This window comes from Vitis vinifera, chromosome 4, assembly GCF_030704535.1.
Source record: "Vitis vinifera cultivar Pinot Noir 40024 chromosome 4, ASM3070453v1".
Lineage (NCBI taxonomy): Eukaryota > Viridiplantae > Streptophyta > Magnoliopsida > Vitales > Vitaceae > Vitis > Vitis vinifera.
The window spans coordinates 3258940-3281439 of NC_081808.1; the positions used below are offsets into that span (position 1 = coordinate 3258940).

A 22500-nucleotide genomic window follows, 5' to 3' on the forward strand; every position below is an offset into this window, starting at 1 on the left:
AGTAAAATTTGTAATGACCATCTGTTTTAATTGGGTGATACTGTTAATTTTAGCCAATATTTCAACACCTTTCATGAGAAAATTTGCAAAAGACTGGTAAATGGGATGTGATAAGATCGAACTTGAGTCTCAAAAAAAAAAAAAAAAACAATGCATGCCCCCTTGGCCAAGTTCTTAATAATATATTAACTTTTATTGTGTTATTCTTTCCCAAAGCTAATAAACAAACAAATAAATTTTAATTATTGTGATTCATATTCAAATTTTATCTAATTAGATATCGTAAATATAAAAATCACCACAATAATATTTGAAAAAAAGATCTCATTTATGTTTTAAATTCCAATAAAGTATAAATTTATAGACGTACATAATTTCAAATATTTTTTAGAAACTACTAAGACAAAAAATAACAACATATTTAATTATCATTTTTAACATTTTAAAATATATTTGAACATCATAGATAATCTTTTTGATATTAAATGTAATTTTGTGTTTGAAATTATTAAAATTCAATGAAATAATATTTTTATTTCCACGTTAATAGTTAATATTCATTTTATTTGTTATCAACACAGATTCTATTATTGGTCAATTTCATTAATTTTATCATATATATATATATATAATTTTTAATAGTATGCAAATTTATACTAATATTTTATACATTTAATGAAATCAAATATTTATCCTACATTTATGTTAAGTGTTTAATTTCAAAATTCATATTTCTTATCATCTCAAATTATATTATTATAGAATATTACAAATTTTATCATAGATATATTGTTTTCTTCAATAAAACAATTTTAATATTTGCATTATTATTTATTTTATTATTTCTTTGATTTTTTCCAAACATTTCTATAAGTTTTGATCCCTATATTTTTGATAAAATTAATTTAACAATTGATGTTTTAATGTTTAATTGCAAAAAAAAATTAATAAATGAATTTAAGACACTTGAAACACAGTAAACCTATAGACTCAAAAGGTACACTTCTTTAGACAAAGAAAACACATGGATGAACATATGAAAAATTGAAATTTTTGAATAGGTTAGAATTACAAAAGGATCAATGTTAATGATTAATCGGTCTTAAGTTGGAATGACCATTACTAAAATGGATTTTTTTTAAGAAAAAAAAAACAAGTAACACTAAAAATACACAAATTAAAAGGTTTATCCTTAAAAAAGCACTACAAAAATACTAGATATATATTATGACTAACACTATTATCGATAATGTTTTCTCATTTCAAGGGATCGTTGACATTATTACCAATAATAAAGATTCAAGACCATAAAATGTGACAGATAAATGATTAGATAAAATGAAAGGAAGTTATCTAGATAGAGCTAAACTTAATAGTGAAACAAAAAGTATTAAGACCTTTAGTCCAAACATATGTAGATACTTATCAAATATACATGGGTATTTGTGGGAAAACGAAATGAGAAAAATGAGGTTACAAGATATAAAAGGTAACTTGTGGTGCAAAGTTTCTCATAGAGAATTGGTATTAACAATGAGAAAAAATATTTTACCGTGGTAGATACAATTACATTTTGGTGTCTAATAAGTTTAGAGTCTTAGAAGGGCTAAATATGCATGTCATGGAATATGAAAATCCTTAATTAGGGGTTTAAAATATTTGAAACATTTATCTAAAAATCTTGTATTAAAAGAAAGATATGAAAATAATTTGATTTGTCCCTACATGTTCATTAAGAAATAAAAAAGTATACACGTTAATTTTATTGGTACTCTTAAAAACTCATAAAAACAATAACTTATTTAAAAAAGAAATTTGAAATAAAATATTTTGGAAGGACAAAATTTTATCTTGGCCTAAAACTTGAGGACGTTTTAAATAGAATATTTGTCTATCAATCAACATATATAAAGAAAGTTCTAAAACCGGTTTGAGATGGAAAAAATACATGCATTAAACTTACCAATGGTTGTCAATTCACTCAAGAGCGATGAAGAAAAATTCATTTCATCCTCATGAAGATGGTGAAGATTTACTTAGTTCTGAAGTTGTTGGGATTGAGCCTTAGAAAACATGACATGATGCAACAAATTGATATATATATAAATTTTATTTATTTTTGTTTCTTGGTTTCTCTTTATCCCATTTGCATTAATTGGTTATTTGAGTATATACATTCGCATTACTTACATTGTACATGACTTGAGTGTATTAAGAGTTACACAAAAGATCTAAGACATGAGTGGTCCATAGTCGGTTCATGGATTTGGGCAATCCATTTGAGACTATAGTGCACTCCCTCTTAATTAGAGGAATGACTTGTCTTGACTGTCAAGATGATTTTTCCATTGTGAGTGCACTAGTATATATGATGCACATAGATAGGACCTATAATGAATCATGATATAAAATTATCAATTATTATGATTCACCAAACTACCATTTTGCATGAAATCTCAACTTTGAGAAGATATTGAGTCTGCGCTAAAGTCAACAAGAGACTTTAACCTATGGGTGAGACCTTAAGGTAGTCATATATCCATATATATTAGGTCACTATTAATGGATGTTGGTGGTAATATATATTTTCAATAGAGACATCATAATATCTCATGGATTGAGACTATGTGTTCCATTTGGTGATGTAAAGGATATGTGATCTAGAAGATTATGACCAAAACATTTCCTTTAATGGAAATTTGACATTTGCTCATTGGAACTAAAGTATGTCAATTGATCACATAATATGTGAAATCTGTAAATTTTGATAGGTGATACCACTATCTTGTCAAATTACAAACATCAATTCATGAAAATTTGCATGTAGTGGATAGTAAGTCATGGACCCGAGCTTCGTTTCGTTTTTATTTATATAGGGTATTGGAGTGTAGTTGATTCTGTTTAGTGGAATGCCAACTCAACTTTAAAATCGGATTTTGAGAAAGCTAGTAGTCTTATGAGTCCTAGTGGTCTCTACTCTAAACTCATATACCATGATAACACAGTTTATGAGGGTTGAATCGACTCTATATTCACTTTTGTGTATAAGGGTATTTTGGTAATTACACATGGTTGAATGAGGATAGTGAACATGGTATTTAGATTGGATTGATTGATTAATTAAATGACCATGTGTGGTTAATTAATCAATTAAGATCTATTTGGATTAGATTAAGTGGCACAAAGTTTGTGGGCTTATGTTAATTAAGCCTTGTAGGGGAACCCTGTAAATACCCCTTAAGGGTTAATGCTTTTTAATAGTTGTCTTCCACCTTCAGAAAGTGAGAGAAAGAGCTTAGGAATCCTTTCCTCTAAAGCTTACACTTTAGAGTATTAAGATCATAGTTAGAGTCATTGGACGGAAGATTTTAAGTATACGAGACCTCTATAGTGTTCTTCAAGTTTTTTTTTTTACCATAGGAAACTAATCTAGGAACATTTAGATCCAGGTATGAATGTTTCTTCTTTAGGTTTATTAATCTAAATGGTTTTTAAAAATCATATTTTTGCTTAAATTAGTTTCTAAAGAAGCTTAGGGTTGCATGTACTAATATGATCTAAGGTATGAGATAGTATGATCTAGGGTTCCCATAAGAAGTATCATATATTTTGGAAATTGTATATGACTAGACATTGCATTCTCTATCAATTTATTGGTAAAGTATAGTTTTGGTTTGACTAGAAGACATTAGAATGATGTTAAACATATATTGTGTTATTTACTAAATAATTGATACAAAATTGTTTTATTCAAGAAATTCAAAATCACAATTATTTAAATACGTTGATGCAAGTTGTTGTTTAGACCCTAATCTGACTCAATTTTAAACTAAATATGTATTTATGTGTAGTGATGTTGTTGTATTGTGGTTTGTAAAATAAACAATAGTTGCCATTTTTAAAAATAATTTGGAGTTGCTTGCAATCCATGAAATAAGTCATGACGATATATGAATGAGATTAATGATCAACATATATAAGAATCATGTGGAGCATGTTTGATTAAGGATGATGCAACTGCATTATGTGAAGTTAATATTATATGTCTCGCACATCTTATCAAATTTCTTTTGTACATATGAGTTCACAAAAAGTAATAAAATTGATGTTTAGAAAGTGCATTCGAGTTATAATTTAGTAAGTTTATTCACTAACACGTTGTTAACCACAACATTCAATAAATTAATATATAAGATTAGAATACGTTAGTTCAAAGATCTTTTATGATGAATTAGTAAAAAAATCATACTCACATCATAATGAAGGGGAGCATATTCATAAAAGATGTTAGTGCATTGTATTATTTTCCTTTCATCTAGGTATTATCCTAATAAGTTTTATTGACAAGGTTTTTAGTCAAACATTCCTAGTAATTCGATATCATTCCAATATTTAGGAGAATATTATATTCTTTTTTCTTTGTTAGATTTTTTTTTCACAAAGTGTTTTTGGACAATGTTTAAATGAAGTATATTTTCCAATATAGTGAAATCAAAGGCAGAATGTTATAAATATTATATCAACCAACTGAGGATTGATACCATGTGTTAACTAGCTCATTTCACATTAATTATGCAATTACTTAATACGACTTTACTATTTTCATTATGAATTAATGTAAACTCCCCTTTCATTATCATTTTTAAAGCATTTTCCACTTATGAATAAAATCAACTCAAATAGTATTTCTTTTACAACTTATTAAATTATAAATTATTTGTCATTCATTTTATAACAGCGACAAGCTACTTAAGTTTTTATATTTTATGAAGTAATCACAATTTTTCAATTTAAATGAGTCAAACACTTGGGTAAACATGTATGCCTTAGTTTTTGAAATAAACATATGATTATTGGAAGGATCAACTTGTTAGCAATTTTTTGTTGCATTGATACCACATGCATATGTTTGGACAATCCAAAAGGTCGAGAGTGCAAAACAACCACGTTCATAATATGTGTCTAACATTGAATGTTTACATTAACCGACTTTAAGATTGTCAATTATACTCATTTTAAGGTTTCACATTTGATAGCATGGACAACCATCATGGACTATGTTGATATCGGTTATAATAATAGAGTGATCGCATATAAAATAAAGTGATTGTTTTGGATCATTTTTAAAAATAAATTTTATGAAAATAATTTTTTTTTCTCAAGAAATAATAAACTAATATAATTAATTTTATAAAAAATTATAAATATTCCCCGGTAAGAACTTGTTGCATAAACAATTGATATAGTAGGTTGCCATTCCAAAAATGGGTGGCATATGATTCGATCACATGGAGTGGTTAATCCAATTATACATTCCCCATTATCATAAATTATCTAATACACTGCAAGCATCTATACTTGGTTGGACCCCACCATCGAAATCAAGGAATTAACCCATTGAAGTCGATCACAACCGTCTGATCTGAAGACTTGTGGGGCCATCCAGTGATCATGGGGAGATAATTAAATTAATACATAGAGTACAATGAGATACAAAAGAGTGCAGTGATTGTACTAGAATTAATAAATTTCAATAAATATTAGTAGGTGAGAGATGGAATTGGAGCATCTATATAGGGTTTAGGGTTTGTTTGGCTGCCTTCAAGTATTAATCATGCACACAGTTGTTGGAATTTAGGGCTTGTTTGGCTGCCTTCAAATTTATACCTAGGATGGTAACTGAGTCATTCAAGTTTGAAATTGAGAATAGAAACATATTCAAAATATTGATGACTGTCAACATTTAAATCAGTGCTCATGATGTTCCTGTGGTGTTCTGGCAATTTTGCAGGTGTTTGGCTGAGTTGCAACTTGTAATGGAAAGTTATTGTGTAAGGAAGAACTTATTAAATATCTAAAAATTTAAATTTTGATTTTTTTTTTGAAGTTCGTGGAAAAGCATTTAAATTTAAATTTTATTGAAAAAAGATGTTTATTTTTTATTTTTTATTTTGAAATACTCTAATGTGTCATTAAATGCTTTATAAAACTTTTTAATAATTAAAAATTCATTGTTGGAGAACTTTTTAACTGGTGAAATAATCATCCAAAGATATTTCATAATATTGAAAATTTTGTAAAACACTATTCTAAATAGCGCTCTAATAAATAACTTAATATTATTATAAACTTTTCCCGAAAGGTTTTCTATAAAATTACCTTTATGTTATGTTTGGTTTTAAAAAATTTTGAAAAAAAATATTAGGAAAAGAAAATATCAAGAAAAGTAAAAAGAAAGTAAAAATGAAAAATAATTTAAATCCAATAATTTTTTCTTAATGCTTATTCAAATTCATTTAACTTATATAACTTTTTGATGTAAAGATTAAATAATTTAAAAATAGGTAAGTTTTTAACTAATTTTAATTATATTTGATTTTCTTTGATATTTTTCATAACACAATCAAATATGAAAAAATGATTTTCCTTCACATTTCTTTTTGTTTTATTTTCTTAATACTTTCCAGAACCAAATGTAAACTTTGGAAGGGAGAAATGGACACTTTTTTTGGAGAATGAAATTAATTATAGTCTTGAGTGATGTGAATAATATTTCTCCTTTGCCCATATGAGGAGATGAAAAAAATTACATATTGTTCATGGAATTAGGATAAGGACTTTGGTGTCTACCGCCAAGAAATATGAATCCAATTCATCAAAAAATTTAAAAGTCATCCTTTTGGGTACAATGTCTTTATTACTATATGAATGTGGAAGGTTAGGTTAGGAACTAGAAAAGAAAATTCTTTCTATGTTAGGTTAGGAAAATTTACTTACTTGGAATCAATCTAAGTTGATTTACTATTAATATAGCATTTTTTTACCAAAAAGAATAAGCGTTTAAATGCTCTCTTCAATCCCAAGTTATCTAAATTTTGGAGGTTAATTAGAGTAATGCTTTCATTTTAACAATGATTTATTTGAATCATAGTCATAAAGGGTTTTTTTTAAGAATAGTTTTTTTGTTCTCCAAAATAAAAAAACATGTTTGATAATCAAAAATTGTTTTTTGTTTAAAAACTAAAGTGTTTTCAAAGAATATTTTTTAGTTGTTTTCTTTTATTTTGTAAGGACTATTTTAACAAATAATTATAGTAGAATGATTAAAAATAAAATATTTAATATAAAAATTATTTTAAATATATATTTAAAAATATTAAAAACATATTAAAAATATTTTAGGTTTCTAAATAGTTTTTTGTACTACAAAATTCAAAGAATAATTTTTAAAAATTGTTTAAAAAAACAGTTATCAAATGGGCCAAAAAAAAATTCATTTAGCCTTTATTTTGTTTTGCTTTTTTATTTTTTGTATAGAAATTGTAAGGGAAAAATCAAAGAATAAAAAAGAAAGGAAGAGATCTTTTATTTTTTAAGCTTACTACTACATTTTTTTTTTTCTCTTTTCATATTTCTTTCTTTCTTTCTTTCTTTCTTTCCCTTTCTTAACATTCCTTTACTATTTTCAAAATCTAATTAGGGTTTATCAAATTTATTTATTAGTTTAAAATTTCATTAAAAATATAGAGACCATACATCAATAAAGTGTAGGAAGAGATCCCAAATATCAATTAAAATATTCCAAAAATTTAAACAAAACATTATGCAATGGTGGATTTGCATAAGCATACACAATATTTTTAACAATTTTTAGTAATTTTAACAATTTTTAGTAAGTGAAAACCAGATTTTAGGTGATGTTTATTTTTTAACTGAATAAAAAAAAAATATTTTGGTTTTTTCTATTCAACTAAAAATAACAAATTGATATTAACTAATATAACTAAAATAAACTCGTTATCAATAAGTTCAATTTAATTATCTTGTTTGATATCAATAAATTTCTTTTAGCTGTTCAATAAAAAAACAAACACCATCTTAATTAAATGATTAAAAAGTTATTTTACTTGGGATAACACATAATGCAAGTAATCATTTTCTTCGATAAAAAAATACAATACAGATAAATCTCATTTATTCGACATAATACGTAATGCAAACGTGATTTTTAGTAGTCAAAAGATGTGATACACACAAATCTTATTCATACGAAAGAGAAGATATCTCCTTCTGTCAAACTTAGCCAAATGAAAAATTTATATATAAATGTATGAACATAACGATAATTGATGAGGACTTTGCTTCCATTTATGATCAAGTAGTCGCTTCTACTCCAATCAATAATTAGATGATGTTTTGGTGAAGGAGCTACACCCTGAGAACATGTCCCAATCTTGAAAGATGTTTGTAAAATTTTCTAGACCACGTAGCAAATACAAAGGACACATGTATGGAGGTCTTGCACTTGGAGATCATTGCAATATCCACCTAGTTTTTAAAACTGCCTAATTGTTTGGTGAGAGACAGCCATATATATATCTTTTGAGAGGCTTCAAGATATGAACTTGAGCTCTCTGCAATTTGCATCACGCCTTTAATTTCCAAAGTTGATATCTTTATTCATTGAACTCTCCTTAATTTAGTACCTAAAGTTAGATTAATTACTTCCTTCTCTTCTATGAAGTGGAAATGTAAATAAAAAAAAAAAATTGTTTAATTTATTCAAAAGCTTCTTCCAATATGCTCTTTTTAATTTATGAAAATTAATAATATGGAGTATTTTCAAAGAGTAAATAAATGCATTTCAAGCACTTGACATGTAAAATTTTTTAACACACATTTCCATCTTTCCTTGTATCCTTGAAAAAGTACATTCCTTCAAAGACGTATATGTCAAATCCAGATGGGTCAAAATCAATATCACACGGCTATACCAAGATATAACCCGATATAGTAATTAAGCTATTGAAAATATTAAAGTATCAAATTGGTGCCTACCAAACTCCACATTTAGACCATGGATATGTATAATGAAATCTAGATCTAAATCATTAAACGATGGTACAAATAAGTAAGTTAAAAACATAAGGGTGTAAACAAATGAGATCCGAAAGTTTACATATGGTATTGTTTAATTGGTGATGTCTTTTTAGTATTTATCAAAAAGTACCTTTCGAAACCTACCGAAAAAGTATATTTCGATATTATAATATAACCTTTAAGTTATTCTATTTTAATAAAAATTTACAATAAACTCCTAGAAACTTAATTTTTTATTATAAAATATTCATTACGTTATATAAAGGTATAAATGAATCAAATCGGATGGTATACATATGATATCGGTTGATTGGTGATACATTTTTTATCCATACTAAAAAAGTATCTTTTAATAACTATCGAAAAAGTACTGTTTGATATTATAATAGGACCTTTCAATTATTTTATTTTAATAAGAATTTATAATAAACTCATAAATACATAAATATTTTTTTTAGGATACATAAAATAAAATATGTAAAAACAAGTAAAAAAATTAATGAAAAATTCAGAAAACCCAAGAGAAAGAAAAAGAAAAAGAAAAAGAAAACTAAAAGAGCAATAGATGGGGCCAATCCTCCCAAATTATAAGAAGGTACCTTATTTTCATCATATTACTATATTTAGTATCTCAAATTTTGTGTTCATTAATCATTATCCCTCGTCGATGGGAACTCTACCCGTTACCCACTGCCCTAATTCCTAAGAATGTGGGCCACGGTATTAAGTTGAGATGGGCCCCATAAAAAGGAGCCTCAAAGCCCAAACCAACCAATGGCTTCGCCGTCCACAACCATGAGGATCATGTAAATCTTAGGCCCATTTGTGGGGGCTACAATCAAATTCATGACATGCCATGCCCACACAAACTTCAAGCGCGTGTTCTACACACCCCAGAAAAAATAATGTTAAATGACATATGCTATGACACACCTTCATTACTCCTTGAGCTTACTTTATACAACAACATTATATTAATATTATTGAAAAAAATTACTTTTTCAGATGTTATGATTTTGAAAAATCAAAAATCAAAATTTATTCTAGGGTTACAATCATAAGAAACATTCATGCATATGGTTTTTAATATCTCTTCATGTTATCAAAATATTTTTTTAATTTTTTTTCTCTTTTAATATTTATGTAATCATAAACCCCACATAAACCTCACATGAGACCTAATAATGGCCATGCTACCCATGTATCATAATCATCTTAAAAAGTTTCACTAATTTGTCCCTAGTACCCAAACAGGGCCTTACCACTAGCCTTTCTAATATACTTTTTCACTTAATCAATTTTTTTATTTATTTAAAACTACAATCTACAAGATATTTTTTTTATATAGATGATGCTAATGAGAGTAGTAGGGCCTTAAATTAAAGATGAGGGTCTCATTATGTGAATAATAGTAATAATGTTTCTTTGATTCATAATCTTTATTGAAACAACCAAAGAAGATTATCCCTAACCCCACAAAATTAACTTTCACAATGGGTCATCCAACTCTGCCACTAACACTATTCTAGGCCTTATTTATTGTCTTCCATGTCCCTCAATCTTTCCTAACTTCACTTAAGTCATCAAATCCATGATATTTATCGATAAATATTTGGACCCCACATAAAATTATGTTAAGTGATCAAATTTAAGTAATTGGATTACCCATCATTCGAGTTCTAATAGTTTAAAATTAGAAAGTTTGTTACAATCATGATTTTAGTCTAAAAAAATTGAAATAAATTCATCAATCAATTCTAAAGATTGGCTTATAAGAGAAAACGATATGCTTAAAATTGTTCATAGAAAATCATAACTCGCGTGCACATGAGAATACTTTAACCAAGTGAAAGTACTCTTGCTGCTTGAGTTGACAAAGTGTCATGTTATATACATATTAAATCGAAAGCATTATGAAACTCACATATAAGATTCTCTTATATGCCATATAGTTTTTAAATGTACTCTAAGATATAGTAATCAAATTATTCTAATCATGATGGAATTAAGTGGGTCGAATAAAACGAAAAAAAAAAGGGAAGGTAAAGCAATACTCTTTGGAAGTATTTAAAAAAGCTTATGCACTCAAAATGCATTAGTTTATCATAATGGAGAAAGAAGGAGATAAGTAACTCAATGAAAAGTCAAAAAATGAAAGTATAACTTCATTGTGAAGTTTCCAACCACTAACAACGCTAGAGTGAATAACTACAAAAAAAATTTTAGGTAAGGGGATTGCATTATTAGAAAGTTTTTTAAACAAACTATTTTTTTACTTTTGCTTTCTCAAAGTGCTTTCACAAGGAATATTTAATATTTATATCGAGTAAGTTAAAAGAGGCAATCTAGGAAAGCATAATTTTATCACTTGTTGACTTGTAGATTGTAAAGAAATGGTTAATATATATACAACTTCCTGTCGGCTTTCCCTAAGAACCTATTTTATTCCTTGCATGATGGTTGATTTTACTAAAGGGGCTTAATAAAAAACTACCTCCTCAAAGCCACACACTCAAATTTAAATTTAAATATGAAAAGAAAAGCTTCTTATTTCCATCAATATAAAAATTAATCTTTTATGCTAACTAGTTAGGGTTTTCTTTTGGGCAAACTAGAGGTTCAACTTAATTTATCATCTTATTGGAGGCATCGGAAAGTATTAGCAAAATAAATAAGGTCTCACTTTGTACTTTGTTTTATTCCATAGAATGGAGAGAATCATTTTCGATTTAGATGTTCCTTAATTTCATAGTTTTTTTTTTTATATATATAAACTTACATTTCCATGCAATAACTAATCAAATTATATTTTGATTGCTTATTACGTTATGCCAACTATATCAAAACCACCCTAAACTTATTACTATTGAATGGGAAAAAAGAAAAAAAGAAAATAAATAGAAGAAACTCTAGAAACTAACTAGGGTTTCTTAATTTTCATATATATTGAGCGTGATATGATATTAGGATTGTGAAAAATTAAAGGTCTATACTCTTCATGTATGGGCATGTAGTTGCACCTCGTTTAAAAGTTTACACTTTTAGATCAAATTAATAATTTAACGTCAAATACAACCGACACGGATTCATTTCACCTATAACTCTAAATGATTCAATTTTTAATGAAGCACGATTGTTAATTTTCCTACTAAAAAAAATGATTAAGGAAGTTCACAACAAGGTGTCGTAGCTCAAAAAGAATCTACTACAGTGTGCCATTATATATTCATATGCCTTTTGTTCATGTGGGAAGCTTTATCTACATGGAAAGTTTTGTGGGTTCTTCATTCTCACCCTGATGATTGCAAGTCTTGTATTAAATAAGTTCAAACGAGAGCTTTTTATAGCTTTTAATACAAAAACACTTTGTATTCCATCAAGAACCATTGTGCAAAAATGATGAATCTATTTGATAAAGACATTTTGATGTGGGAATAATGCAAAAAATTTAAAAAAGAAAAAGAAAAAAGAAAGAAAGTTGTATCTCAATACAAGCAGCCTCTTTTATGAGCTTTGATACAGCATTCCATAAAGTCATGGTTAAATTATGTATAGTAAAGAAAATTCTAAGTTTATGAGAATCATTTCTTCCACTCCCTCCATCAAGCCATAGATGGATTAAATATTTATGAGACACAAAATCAGTGAGGGCATCATGTCTTCCACTCTTCTAAACTTTATTTTTTTCCTCATTGAGCTCTATATAATATCGAGTTAATTTGTTTTTTTTGTTTAGTTAACTTAAGTTCAAAGTTTGATTAGACCTTCGTGGGGACGAAACTTTTTCGTGATTTAAAGTCGCATTCGTCCAAAATCCTTTTAGTGATTCGACTACAACAAATGAAAATATATAATATTAATTAGTTTAATCATCGTTATTATTAAAATGTTATAAGTTGTAATTCTTCCTCACTATTCCTATTATTATATTTTTTGCCGACTATCTAAGATTGAACTAGAGTACTTGATCACCTCTTGAATATGAAGATTAAAAGATAGATCATATTTGAACTTTAGCTCGAAAAAATATTGATATTAAATAAACGGTTTTAAAACATCGTTTTTCTGTCTAAAATTTGGATCAAAATTAATATAAAATTGCTATTTAGACTTTAGATTTTGGATATTAACCTTTTGTATTGAGAAAAGACATTTAAAATAAAATTTAACTTCAAAAAAAACATCTGAAAGACAAAGCCCAAGTTGTTGATTGATTTAGGGGCCAGTGTTCATTTCTCAGCATGCAAAACAACCGAACTGTTTTAGTTTTTTTCACATGGGTGTTCTTTCCAAATATGAAAAGACAATCCTACTAGCAAAAAGAGGCAAAGCATTAGCCTTTGTCCAAAGTGATTGAACCCTTGTATAGGAAATGATTGGAAGTTTAATTTGACAGTACCTTGAAGTATGTGGAAAACCTGTCATGAATTGATATGGGTTTGCCACAAAAAAGCCTAAACAAAATCCCCATAATGCATCCACAAACAATAACAAGAGGGTGCCCATGAAAATGTACATATCACCCATCATTTCCATAGTCTCTTCTATCTACTTTCCATTAATTTTCATACCTAAGATCCCATCCAATTCTTATTTCCACAATTAGGAAAAATTGTTTTTCTAGTACTCCCTTGGAACTATTTTCAAGTAATATTTATTGAAATCCAAATTATATTGGAATTTACTATTACTAGTCACTAAAATTAAGAACACTATACTGATTGATCGAATCAATCTATAGAAAGAAAACCAAATTTTTTTTAGTGAGTGGATGATACAATCCCCACCAAATATTTGGAACACAACATCAATATCAATAGGGGGGTCTTAATAAAAGACTTGAAAAAGAGGCATTAGTGCACAAAAGGAGATTTTTAGATACACTTAGAAATGGCTCACATGTGAAGGGCCAAACTTAAAAAACTAAAGATAGTGGAGTACCTAGCCCACCAAAGGATAGGATTGGGGCTAGGTCGGTTCATAAAGCTATAAAGATGACCAAACTTTCCCTCCTAAATTTAAATAGGGTGGCTCGCCAAACCATGGTTCATCACCCTATCTCATTTGAGGCTTCAAAAAAGAACAAGAATTGGCAAAATTTGGATGCTATATCCATTTAGGCTTCATTTAGGGTTAATTGTTGATAGTTTCTTCTATTCTTCTAATTTTCTTAAATATTAATTTTATAATTATAAAAAGGCTATTGCTAAATGATACCCTATTTTTAGGTATATCAAACTTGAGATCTTATCAACATTATTGTTAAGAAGGTTGAACAAACTTTCGATTCCATCTTTATTCTTCGTTCAATGAACTTTAAAAAATATCGGAGTTAAATAAAGAAAGTAGTAAAACAAAGTTTTCATTAAGTTAAAATGATTCAAATAATACGATTGATCAGAAAAACTGACCTCGAATAATAATATACTTAGTTATTAGAATTAACAAAGAAAATTAATGACTCCTACACCGAGCCTTTTACAAAGAGGGGATTAGCAAGTCAAAAACATTCTCTCCAAAAGGCTTTGTTTAAAGTCATTTTCTTTGTTAATTATAGGTCATCATATTTTTTCTAATGATCTTGGCATATGTTCCTTAATGAATGACGAATCTAAAGACCTAGTAAGAAAAAAAAAAGAAAAATAGTCATGGGCTGAGGCCTGTAATCAATTTGTGACTTAGCTCGTTCAATATCTAAGAGTTTAGAAGAAAAAAAGCCCGGGCCCAGGCCCATAAACAACTATTTCATTTTTATTTTATTTTAAAGAAGATAAAAAAGACGGGGCTTGTTGGGTGTAATGGCGTTGAGGCCTATCTCAATCCAGGTTTGATCCTGTGTGTACGGACCTGTTAATAATGGGATGGGATAGGCCTTCTGACAAATGGCTGAGCCCAATCTTAACCAAACTGGAGAGGCAAATTCCTAGAATGGTGTTCTAAAGTTGGGCTTTATACAAAAGGTGTTTTTGGGGCAAAGATATTGGACTGAAAGCATAGCAGAAGTCCAGCCCAAAAGGGAAATATGAATCATTGAGGTTCATGGGAGAACAAATGTTAAGAGGAAGAAATGTGTTACAGGTATATATTTTTAAAAAATTTAGTAACCATGTGCAAATAATTCAAATTTCATGCACTTTTTTAGGTTTAAGGATGTAAACGGGTTAGGATGGAATCGAGGAAGGCTTCCCATTCCCATCTTTGCTTTTAAATTTATTCTCTATGAGATCAAATAGACACCGGATTGAACCCCCAGGAAAAATGAAAATTGTTCACTTGAAGGGATCAGACCGACAACTTAATTGGCAAAAACCAAAAGTCAAACAGATCATTAAATGTAGGAGTGGCCAGAGACATTTAAGGGCAGTAGCAGTAGAGCTTCCTTCCTCCCACCCAAAATAGAGGAAAAAGGTAAAAATAAAAAAATAAAAAAAGGTGATTTTTATTAAATATTAATAACAAAAATTAAAAAGGGGGGATTTTTTCTGGCTCTAACAAGCCACATAGAATTAGATTTGACGTGTACCCATAAAGGGCCTCTTTAATACAATGTGTTAAGAGTCATTGTTATTATTTAATTCCCATATATCTTCTTGAAAGTTCTTACGTACACAACCATCTTTCCTTAACTTCATTTGAAAAATTGAAAACCTTTTTAAAAAAGCTCTTTATTTGATCCTTCAAAGCAAGATATGAGTGTAACTTAGGCATATTGATCCCACCCAATATCACGATTGAACGGATTTAGCTCAATTTGGGTTGGGTTGGGTTTGGCTAATGTTTAAGTAATTTGAGTTTAACCCATATTCAATTCAATGTTTTTTTATGATATTTATAATACATATTATTTTATATAATAATATTTATTTATTTTTAAATATAAAATTATATTATATCATTTTTTTTTCATTATTTTAAAAAGATTTATAAATTTTTTTTACTTTTTTGTTATTATTTTAAAATTTTATCTCATTTATTATTTACATTTTTATAAATATATATATATATATATATATATATATATATATTTTTAAACATCATAGATGAATTTTAAATTTTACGATTGAATCAACCTAATTGACTTTAGTCTAATCTGATCGATCTAACCTTAGAGAAATGAAGTTGAGTTGTATACTTTAGGCTAGAAGTTGAATTAGATTAGACTTGGATCGAATGTTTTTTAATTTCTATTAAATTTGGGTTAATTAACTACCATTGTCACATTGAATTTTCACTTAGGTACTTCTAGAACATTTTTTAATTTTTATATTTCACTATATGTTTATGTGTCATCTATTCATTGGTTAAAGTTCAGAAGAATATTCTCTAAAACTATATTCATAAGAGTATGACCATATATCCGTATTCTTATGAATACTATTTAATGATTGTATTCTTAAGAACACGATTAGGAGTTGGTGTTCTTTAGAACATGGCTTATTAGTAGTGTTCCAAACAACATGGTTAGTATACGTTTACTCGTAGTGGTATTTCAAGACAGATGGCTTATAGCTGGTTAATATTCACTGTAGTGCCCACTTCAACTTCAACTCCATCAATTTGCCAATTAATGTTCCTTAGAGAGAGACCCTTCAGCGAGAAACCGCCTAACCTCACCCCTCATCAATTTCAAAGGACTGGGATTTCTCCAGTACTATCACAATGAATATTGTTCTGGAAGGTGTTTGCCCAATCCCATGCATCTCTTTTCAAGATATATACATGTGCGATTAAAAAAACCCAAAAAGCCAAGGCCTAACGATCCTAAACGTGGGATGGCTTAATCAATAAAGAGACATGCCTCCTATCTTCTCAACTGCCCACTAAAAACTCCAATAAATTTGGGTGGTTGTTAGTTTAGACTGGTCCAAAAGTCCAAGCAATTATGATTTTATGAACCGCCCTTTCTGATCTCTTTTTCCTTCATTCAGTGAACAAACCCAAAGACAAAGCAAAAGGTGTAATCACTGATTCACATACCCTTTTGTTTCTTCATGGTACTTCCATTACCGAAATAACTTAGTATTGCTATTATTTGATGAAATCTCTCACCTTCTATCTTTCACACCATTTCTGCCATTTGGCCCAATTGCTTCCAGAGCATTCAATGAGTTTAAATGTGTGGTAGTTGGTAGCAATTAAACTAGTCTTGAATGTAGGTGGTGTGTTACTTTCTATTTTCCTTCTACACTCAACAATTCTCTTATAAATGTTGCAATCCACTTGGCATATGATTCCCATTCTAGCCTAGCTAGCTATCAGTCCTTGTATCCCTCCTAGTATTATAGTTTTCTGTCCTAGTTTCAGAGCTTTAATGGAGTTTCATCTCCTACCCATCCTTGCTCTTATCTCTGTAAGCTTTTCAAAATAAGCAGCTTTTTTTTTTTTAGTTCATGTTTCTTTTAATCTACATATGTTTAAGCAGGTAATGAATTAATTTCTCTAACCTTTTTTTATACAGCTAGTAGTGGCAGCAGGCCATGCTGCTCTACCTACTGAAGTCTACTGGAATTCAGTTCTGCCAAACACTCCCATGCCAAAAGCTATCAGGGATATTCTTCGGCCAGGTTCTCACAGAATCCGGCAATTCCTCTATCAGTTTTGACACTGTTTGTCAGTCAAGAATATATATATATATATATATATATATATATATGCATGGAAGCACTTCTAATCTTTTTAGTACTTAAAATTTTGATCAAAAGAGTTGTTTTCAAGTGCCAGAAAAGCTAGAAATGCTCAGTGGAAACGCTTTGTAGAGTTAGTAACCTGTAAGACAAAATTAAGCACTCACCATGTATTCTTGAATTCAATGGATTTGCAGATCTTATGGAAGAAAAAGGCACTTCCGTAAGTGTAGGGAAGGGCGGGGTAAATGTCCATGCAGGAAAAGGCAAATCCGGAGGCGGCACCACTGTCGGGGTGGGCAAAGGCACTGGGGTAAATGTTCACGCAGGAAAAGGAAAACCTGGAGGTGGCACCACTGTTGGCGTCGGCAAAGGAGGAGTATCTGTTAACGCAGGCCACAAGGGAAAGCATGTATATGTTGGTGTTGGTAAAGGGAAAAGTAAATCACCCTTCGATTACAAGTATGCTGCTACTGAGGATCAGCTCCATGATGATCCAAATGTAGCTCTTTTCTTCTTTGAGAAGAACATGCAACCTGGGACAAAGATGGAGTTGCACTTCATTAGGGATGCAAATCTAGCCACCTTCTTGCCTCGTCAAGTTGCCAACTCCATACCTTTTTCATCCAAAAAATTCCCAGAAATTCTGAACGAGTTCTCGATAAAACCAGAATCAGAAGAAGCTGAGACAATCAAGAACACAATCAGAGAGTGTGAGGAGCCTGGGATTAAAGGAGAGGAAAAGTATTGTGCAACTTCACTAGAATCCATGGTTGATTTCAGCACCTCAAAGCTTGGAAAAGGTGTTCAGGTGATTTCAACAGAGGTGGAGAAGGAAACCCCGGAGCAGCAGTACACAATTACAACTGGGGTGAAGAAGCTGGCAGGTGACAAAGCTGTGGTGTGTCACAAGCAGAGCTATCCCTATGCAGTGTTTTACTGCCACAAGACTCAGACCACAAGGGCTTATATGGTTCCCTTGGTGGGTGCTGATGGGTCCAAAGTTAAAGCAGTAGCTGTGTGCCATACAGACACATCGGCATGGAACCCCAAGCATTTGGCTTTTCAAGTGCTCAAAGTTAAGCCAGGAACTGTTCCAATCTGCCATTTCCTTCCTGAGGATCACGTTGTCTGGGTTCCAAAATAGAAATCTGCAGAAAGGACTTGAGATTTGTTAGTTCCGCACATCATTCGGTGTATCGTACTAGTTTGAAATTCTGTATGTTTGGTATTTACGTCTGTAATACTTCAAACCCCATTGCCATATGATTATATATAAATATATGAGTCATATTATTCCCTAGTAGACATTCTCTGCTTGTTTGTTAGTGCTATTTTTAACTAGCTTTAATGGGAGTGAAAATTACCTAGTTGACTACATTCCGTTGATTGCTATCTAACACGTAACGAAAATTGCCTAGTTGAGTAAAAATTATGATTTTAAAACTTTTTGTAATGAGTATGAGACTGAACACTTATAAAATACTTCAAAAAGAAAACTAAAACTTTGTAAGCAATGACCGAAACAATACTAAATAAAAACAATTTACTTAAATATTTTCAAGTTGAGCAATTAATACAACGTGTTATGTTAAATATATATAGAATTTTAATACAATCTATTTTAAAGAGAATATATACCCTATGAACTTGGAAAAACGAGAAACTCAATATTAATTATTTTAAAGGTTTTGGATGTGCGCATTTGTTTTATTATCGATCTTAAACACAATTTGAGAAAATTCGATTCAAAATATGTTGAGATTTATTATTATTGTTATTATTATTTATCTTCAACAAGGCTTATATAATTTTCAGCAAATTAAAAGAACCTTTGTAGTGGAGGAGTCCATTCATGCTTTCGTTGATGAGTCTAACCCATCTCTTTTGGATGGTGCAAAAGTTGATGATCACCTAGACTTTGATTAAGAGATCATGAAAAGATTAAAAATTGATGAATCTCAATTACAATAAGTAGATAAGATAGAAGTAAAGGAAGAACAATGACCTCTTGCACTATCATTATCACAAGGAGAAATATGCCCAAGCTAAGATCTTATGGGAGTTGAAGTTTGTTGCTCATCATCTATTAAGACTGAATAGTAAGTAATCTATTTAATAGGGTAAGAACCAGACATTTCCTTAAAAAAATTTGTAATAATATTTTTGTTTTGTCTCAAATTTGAACAAAATGAGTCTTTATAAATCAAATGTGTATAAAAATAACATCATTATTATAAGCAAAGCTAGATTACTGGCATAAGATTTAACCAAAAAGAAGAAATTGATTATGAGGAAACATTTCCTCCAATTGCTAGATTAAAAGTTATTAGGATGTTATTGGATTTTGCATGCTATAAAAATTTTATTTTATATCCAACGGATGTAAAAAGTGATTTCTTAAATGATTATACTATGGAAGAAGTTTATGTATAACAACCTCATAGTTTTAAAAATATTGAATTTTTAACCCATATTTTTAAATTTAAAAATACACTTCATGGTTCAAAACAAGCTCTTATAACATAATATTAAAGATTAAACAAGTTTTTACAAGAAAATGGTTTTAAAATGACAATATAGATAGTACTACAATCTTCCTTAAAACCAAAGAAGATGATATACTCTTAGTTCAATTTTATATAAATGATATTATATTTGGAATACTAACACTATTCTTAGTAAAAAAAATTCTAAATGTATACATTGTGAGTTTGAAATGATCAACATGATGGAGCTCAACTTCCTTCTCGAACTTCAAATCAAATAATCAAAGGAGATGATCTTCACAAACTAAGCAAAATATATATATAAAAGACCTCCTTAAGATATGAAAAGATCATGGTTACTCCATTGAATTCATCCATCAAGCTTGACAAGGATGAATAAGGTAAAGTCATTGGCCCTACATGTCATAGAGAAATGATTGGTTCATTATTCTACCTTGTCGCTAGTAAATTAGATGTTATGTTTAATGCTTGTTAGGGTGCTTAGATTTCAATCATGTCACAAGGAATTATCTTTTATTACTGTTAGAAGAATTCTTACTAAGTGATTTTTTTTTTCTAATTAGCTATTTGGATGCAAATTTTACTGATTGTAAAATTGATAGAAAAACCATTAGTGATAGTTTTTTTACTTCTTAAGTCATTCACTTGTTGTCACTTATTTAGGAAGCTGAATTTACCGGTGTTAGTTTCTATTATGCTCAAATTTTATGGATAAAACAAACCTTGCATGAATGCTCATTTACCTATTAAATATGATAACATTGTGCTATAAGCATCTCTAAAATTTCTCATTACTCTAAAACAAAGCATATTGAAATTAGGTGTCACTTCCTTAGAGATTATGCATAAAAAGGTGACATTATATATACTTGAATTGGTTGGACAAATGATGAATTAATAGATATCTTCACTAAACCATTAAATGAGGATATATATATATATTAACCAGTAGAAGAGAATTAAGTTTCATTGAAGTTTAAAAAGTATTCATGTTTACTCAACCAAATATGTGTTTCAAAGATTTTGAAAATTGAACATCTATATAATTGTTGATTACACCGATTTTGAAGGCATGATTGTTTGCATGTTGTATTTTGATTCAAACCTCAAATTTGAAATTTTCTATTGGATTAAAACACTCATCTATGGTCAATTTAACCTCATAACAATATCCCCACAACATATTTAAGAAATGAACCATCATTCTCACTTGATTTTATGGAGCCATTATCACTTACGGGTTTATGATGGTTGGAGAAGACTATTGCATGTATGTTAATCGATATAGGATAAGTTTCCCCATCTTATCTTTCTATAATGATGATATTTTATTGGATGAAAATAACAAAACGATGAGTTTCACCGATTATCGTTCACTTTTGAGAAGAAGTAGATGGGTGAAGAAAACTATGTCATAGAGTTAAGGTCTTAAGGAATTGTTCAAAAAGGCTTCTTAGTTCGTCTCAACCAAACTTATATAAAGAAAATTTTTGAACAATTTTAGATGGAAATTTGCAAACCTATAGACACACTTATTGAGAGAGGGGAGGGTCTTAAGCCTGAATATGTGTCCTAAGATTGCCAATAAAAAGGAAAAAGATGGTCTTCTAAATTTCCTATCCTGGTGCCATTGGCAGCTTAATGTACATCCTAGCTATGATCGATGTTTACGCATCTTGACATTTGTTATTAAGTTAATAAATTTTAATTAGATCTTAGTACTCTTAGAAGACGATGAAGCATATGCTTCAACATTTAGAAGTACAAGAGACCGTATACTTTGTTATTAGGGATCAAATTTGTGCTTGATTGGTTACAGTTACATTATTGGATAAGTGACCTGGATGACCGCTGTGAGTGTTTAGCTAGGTTGGCAATTCCGAACAAAATTCCTAAGTGTCCCCTAACTCGGCTTTCCTATTCCTATTCGGACTACTTGACTTTGAAGACTAAGACTTTGCTAAGAGGCCAAGGTATGTAGTCGAGTGTGGAGTGATTGGGTGTGAATCAACCCGGTTTTTAATCTTTAAAATGTGTTAGAAAGTTGGGAAAAATGGTTTTTGGTGCAAGGCTTTTATTCCTCTGTTTCTGGATCGATCCAGGTGTAGGGGTGGATCTATCCAACTAATGTTTTTTTGATCAAATCTCAGCCATTAGATTAAGGGTTTCTTTTTACACTTTAAAACCCAATCTTCTCTCATTTTCTGGGTGGAGAGACTGCTGAAAACGTGGGGAGAGCAGCCACACTCCCAAGTGTTCTTCATTTCTCATTTTTGCTTTCCTAAGTTGGGTTTTTTGATTGCAAAGAAAATCAACTTCTCTTAATGTGTTCAAAACTTGTTTTCAATGGATTTTCTTGAGCAATAAATGGGTTGATTCATTCTTTCATTCACATCTAAATCTCTCATTCTATTTGGGTTGTGCAAAAACCCATTTTCTTCTTGTGTGGATTCAAGAAGAGGCCGAGATTGAGCTTGGTGCGGACT

General features: G+C 29.6%; 1 protein-coding gene across 1 annotated transcript; it reads left to right on the top strand.

Annotated features, from left to right (window-relative positions):
- The first annotated feature begins 17116 nt into the window (after positions 1-17116).
- Positions 17117-18804, top strand: LOC100233124 (RD22-like protein). Its single transcript, NM_001281183.1, is given in 3 exon segments — positions 17117-17230; positions 17339-17444; positions 17702-18804. Coding segments are annotated over 3 exon segments (1095 nt in total). The 5' UTR covers positions 17117-17191; the 3' UTR covers positions 18652-18804.
- Positions 18805-22500: the final 3696 nt, after the last annotated feature.